The 5,418-nt window shown below is 45.3% G+C and overlaps 1 protein-coding gene across 1 annotated transcript; it reads right to left on the minus strand.

Annotated features, from left to right (window-relative positions):
- Positions 1 to 834: 834 nt before the first annotated feature.
- Positions 835 to 1,938, minus strand: LOC138071843 (melanoma-associated antigen B16-like). Its single transcript, XM_068963236.1, has 2 exons — positions 1,632 to 1,938; positions 835 to 1,547 (listed from the first exon to the last, which is right to left on the minus strand). The coding sequence occupies exons 1-2, from the start codon at positions 1,936 to 1,938 to the stop codon at positions 835 to 837; spliced, it is 1,020 nt and encodes a 339-aa protein (XP_068819337.1).
- Between the last annotated feature and the right edge of the window lie 3,480 nt (positions 1,939 to 5,418).

Below are 5,418 nucleotides of genomic sequence, written 5' to 3' on the forward strand. Positions count from 1 at the left end.
GAGTTAGCCTGGCGGGTTACTATTCATAGGGTTGCAAAAGGGTCAGACATAAGTTAGCAACTAAACAAGAACATTTCATACACATTCTTGAAAGAATGAGGCAAATTCATTGTACTTATTTAATTTTATAAAATAAGCATTGAAAAGATAAGAGAACTAAAATTTTAGTAACTTTTTTTCTTTGGAGTTCATCTATCTTAAAGTCGATTTCTTTCACATTTGCAAGGAAATGTCTATAGCAGTGGGCTTCCCTGGTGGCTCAGCAGATAAAGAATCTTCCTGAAATGCAGGAGATGCAGGAGACTTGTGCTTGATCTCTGGTCTGGAAGATCCCCTGAAGGAGGGCACAGCAACCCATTCCAGTAATCTTATCTGGAAATTCCCACGGACAAAGAAGCCTAGTGGGCTACAGCCCATAGGGTTGCAAACAGTCAGACACAAATGAAGTGACTTAGCACATATACACGCACGCCTACAACAGTATCATGTTATCTTGTTTCAGATGACAAAATAAAATGGATGGATTCACAATTTCTAAAACAACAGAGCTCTTACAATTAAATCTTATTACAACATGAAATGCATCATTAATAATCACTCAAAGTTTTGAAACCAATTAAACCTATACTAAGAATCATTTGAATAATGCATATATCAAAAAACAATACATTTTCAAGTTACACATACAAAATAGGGACACACGGTCATATATACTGTACTCCTTTCAGCCCCACCTCAGACCTAAATTCTACGAATACTAACTGCCTCTTTGAACAATGCATGAAGAACTATCCCTGACTCCCCTAGCTGAGGAAGAAGCTGCTAGTCTCGACACTAGAACTTGAAGTGGTAGAGACACTTGGCTGAAATTCTGGCCTGAGCTTTCTCTTTTTCATCTTGCAAAGCCTCCTCATACTGAGATGGGAAAGAACTTGGGTCAGTCCCGTGAACCTTGGCGATGAACTCCAGGACCTTCATCTTGGTGGTTTCGGCATGAGCTTTGGGGCCCCACAGGAACTCAGACTGTGCACGATCAGCGCTGGCCACCTGACGTAACTCTAGGTATCCTTCCCTCACGAAATCTTCGGTGATGAGCTGCTTGGGCTCCCCAAAGATGAAGTGCTTCTCCCCAGAATATAGCCCGGTCACATTCAGAACTTCCCAAATTTCTTCTTCAGTGGCATGGTTGCCCTTCATGAAGATCACACCCAGGATAAGTATCAGGATGCCGGTCTTAGGCACACCTGCTTCACCGTGCATCATGCCATCATAGGTGAGGCCTGATTTAATGAAAATGCCATAGCAGTGGTTGGTGGGATCCACTTCCTTCAGATCAAGGCCAAAGAGCATCTCTACACGCTCAGAAGCTCTCAGGAGGATCTCAGGGAAGTGGACTTCGCAATCGTTGATAACCTGGAGCATATCTGCTTTTGTTACTGGCTCTTTCATTTGATACTTGAGCAGCAGGAAATTCACCAACACAGCTACTTTACTATCTACAGAATGCACAGGCACATTCATGAAATCTGGCACAGCCTCTGAGGTGCCTGGCACAGCCTCTGAGGTGCCTGGCACAGCCTCTGAAGTGCCTGGCACAGCCTCTGAAGTGCCTGGCACAGCCTCTGAGGTGCCTGGACTATTCTCCTCACCTTGATTCATGGAGACCTCACTTGATTTGCTGGATGCAGAGGCTGTGATGCCAATGGAAGATGCAGAGAAACTCTGAGGACCCTGAGGAGAACTGGGTTTATCACCACCAGGAGCTGCCTTCAAATTTCCAGGCATTTGAGGACACAAGAAGAGATGGGTCTCCTCCAGAGCTCTGGAGAGCTGCGCAATCTCCAGGTCCTGGGACTGAGTGGAGGCTCGACGGGATTGATACTGTGCACGTCGCAAACTCTTAAAACGCTTAGACAGTTTGATTCTTATGGGCGGCATTTGGCAGCAGTGGGCAATGGGAAATCACCACCTAAGGGAAAGAAGGCAGATATGAGTGGCCTCAGCTGGTATACTCAACTGTGCTGGCTCAGATAAAAGTTGCCTTCAATGGACTTTTGCTAACAGTGCTGTAGAGTCTCACAGGTCTCTTGGCTGCTGTGTCCCTCATGAAGGAGAAATCTTAAAGTTCCTCAGGGACCAGGCAGTCAACCCAGGCTAAAAATTCTCAGGGATCACACAGGCAGGTGTATTGTGTCTCTGTAGCACCATTACCCTTCTGAAAAGGGTGGTTCCATCAGTCCTCACTCAGTTTCATAACCTTGGCCCATGCCAGGATCTCTTCTCCCATGCTTAAATATGAGGCTATTCTCCTAAGACCAAGTAATGTCACATCCCCTAAAATGACTGAGGAGGATGTGCTGAGGTACCTTCTCCAGAATCTCTACCTGTGACTTCCCAGGGATGACAACGAAGTTAAAATTGTAGATGCTATCTCTGTTGGTGTTGTGGTCCCCCTAGTTTCACTTGGTTATGTTACTTTGAATCTACATAAGTCTGAGGATTTCTGCTTGCTGCCATAACACTGCCACTTAGAACAAAGCCCTGACCTACTGAGATCTAACTGGGATAATTAGAGGACACAGCCACTCGACATCTTTGCCCATAGACTCAACACTGACAACAGTGCAGGGCTGAACTCTTTGTTATCCCTCTTCTACTGGGGTCAGTGTTCTCTCAGTATTCAGTGTCTTTGCTGTGACTACTTACAGGGCCTCAGACTTGATCACTCTGCAAACTGGTGCCAATCTGTCTGCATACAAGAGTTCCCTATCTTTCAGTCAGCCCAGGATGAACTGAGGAAGTACACTTTCTAACTACCTCTACTAGGTCTTCCTTAGGCCAATAAAAAGAACTAGACAACGTGGAGCTCCCTCTTTTCTTGGGTGAATTGACTCCTCAGACCTTATTCTTCATCCCTACTGTGACAGACCCTGGCCCCCTTCCTTTGCTGACCTAATATGATATAGGACGTAGACCAAGGACATCAGCTGTCTGTAACATCCAAGAAGGAAGAAAGCAAGGAAGTTGTCCTGAGATCTTTGACCAGGTTCCCTAAGCTGGTAAAGTTCTGGGGCTCTTTAACAACCCTATGTTCTGGGCTGGATTCCATTGTGTCTGTCTCTGTGTCTCCACACAGACTGTTGTACTGCCTCCTGATTTGTGCCACCTCCTTCAGACCATGACTGCCATCTCCCTAGAAGTGAGCTGATGAGACTTCCAGCTAGCCTTGTCTAGGACATCCCAAGGAATGACTATAGAGTCACGACAGGTATATGAGAGTGTCCCATCTATGTTCAAGTAGATAGTCAGCTTTTGCTCAAAAAAATCTTTACTTTGAATCCTGACAGTGTATGAGAATCCTTCCCTCTGATGACAAGTTGTTCCTCACACTAGAGAGTCATGCCCCTGCAACCTCTGAGGAAGTATTAAGAGGATCTGACATACAGAGTTCCCAAACATGAGACCAATACAGCTTTGTTGAGATCATAAGGTTCTAGAGTTGATATCCCCATAAGCCTCAATTAGGATACTTTCCTTGACTTATAACAAGTAGTGGGATCCCACATTATGTTCACAAACCAATCTTCATAACCCTGAATTCACCAAGCAGTAAATGTGGCGATGCTTCAGTCTGATAGCTCTGCATGGGGCCTCGCAAAGCTGACAGCAGATCTAAAATGACTTATGTTTCGCTCCTATCTTCTGGGACAGGAAATTCTCTCAGTCCTTTCTCAGGGGGCTTTACTTTGGCAACTAGTAGGGCCTTAGTCATCACCTTCTGATACCAAAGGCCATCCCTGCCCACCCTCCCAAAAATGTGAGATCTATTCACTGAGACAACTGAGAAAGAAAGGATGGGGAATCTTACCCAATCACCATAGCAGGCTTACCAGTGTTGAGAGTATGGGTAAGATAATCTGGACCCCTCTGTTCTGAGGTTGGCAGGCCCCTCAAACCTCGTTTAGGGACCTTACCTTGGTCTTAACAGGCCTTGGAACAGGCCTTTGGCTCACTTCATGTGCTAAGCCCTGTATATCCCAACACTCTCCTCACTGAAAGCCCAATAAGGAAGAGGAGCAGCATATCATCCTGTCTGCTTCCCTGGACTGATGGTTAAGAGTGTATCCTTGTTGCCACCCGCCCTCCACCCCATCCCAGGGTAACTTAGGCTCTCCATCCTAATTCTGTGTCTTAAATTTCTGGAACCCCTTCTACTCTGTCCTTGGTAATCCCAAAGACCCCACTCAGATAAACACAAATCACTTCCCTGAGCCTTTTGAAGACTAAAGTAGAATGTAGAAATTCTGACCACTCTTTCCTCAGGCTTACAAGGGCTAAATGCAGAGGCAGAGTGAAGTTCATGGAGATCACACCTGCACTGGAATGGTGTGCCCCACTAGCCCTCATTCAATTCCTACATTGCTCCTGGCATTGTATAAGACTCCTCTTCTCTTCTGACCTGATGCCCATTCTTTCATGACTTCCAAAGAAGAAGCAAGGAAATATTTTCTCTGGATATCCCTCTCCACAACCTCCTAGGGTGACAATATCTATGGAGACTGTGGGATCACATGTATCTGGGAGAAACTCTGGGCTCTTACTGTGTATACTTTAAGCACTTGGGAATCCTCCTTCTGATAACCAACTTCACTTTTTTAGACCAAGGCTCACAAATTCCTACAACTAAAAATGAAGAAATGAAGTTATCTGATACATGGTCAACCTTAGAGATCTCACATGCTTAGCCACAGGGGAATAGACAAGCTTGACGTTAATGGGCTGTTCTGGAATTGTTGCTGCACTCAGTTGTGTCCAACTCTTTGCAACCCCATGAACTGCAGCATGCCAGGCTACCCTCTTCTTCACTATCTCTCGTAGTTTGCTCAAACTCATATCCCTTGAGTCAGTGATGCCATCCAACCATCTCATCCTCTGCATACCCCTTCTCCCCCTGCCCTCAATCTTTCCCAGCATCAGGGTCTTTCCCAAGGAGATGGCTCTTCACATCAGGTGGTCAAAGTATTGCACTTCAGCTTCAGCATCAGTCCTTCCAATGAATATTCAGGGTTGATTTCCCTTAGGACTGGCTGGTTTGATCTCCTTGCAGTCCAAAGGACTCTCAAGAGTCTTCCCCAGCACCACAGTTCTAAAGCATCAATTCTTCAGCACTCAACCTTCTTTATGGTACAACTCTCATATCTCTACATGACTACTGGGAAAACCATAGCTTTGATTATACGTGTGCTCCAAGATCACTGTGGACAGTGACTGTAGCCATGAAATTAAAAGATGCTTGCTCCTTGGAAGGAAAGCTGTAACAAACATAGATGGCATATTAAAAAGCAGAGACATCAGTTTGCTGACAAAGGTCCATATAATCAGAGTTACGCTTTTTCCAGTATTCATGTACAGATGTGA

Source organism: Capricornis sumatraensis, chromosome X (assembly GCF_032405125.1).
Source record: "Capricornis sumatraensis isolate serow.1 chromosome X, serow.2, whole genome shotgun sequence".
Taxonomy (NCBI): Eukaryota; Metazoa; Chordata; class Mammalia; order Artiodactyla; family Bovidae; genus Capricornis; species Capricornis sumatraensis.

Excerpts from the sequence above, each read along its gene's own strand:
- LOC138071843 (XM_068963236.1), bottom strand. The coding sequence starts at position 1,938 with ATGCCGCCCATAAGAATCAAACTGTCTAAGCGTTTTAAGAGTTTGCGA. Across the intron at positions 1,548-1,631 it reads AGGTGAGGAGAATAGTCCAG|GCACCTCAGAGGCTGTGCCA; the intron begins GCACCTCAGAGG and ends AGGCTGTGCCAG.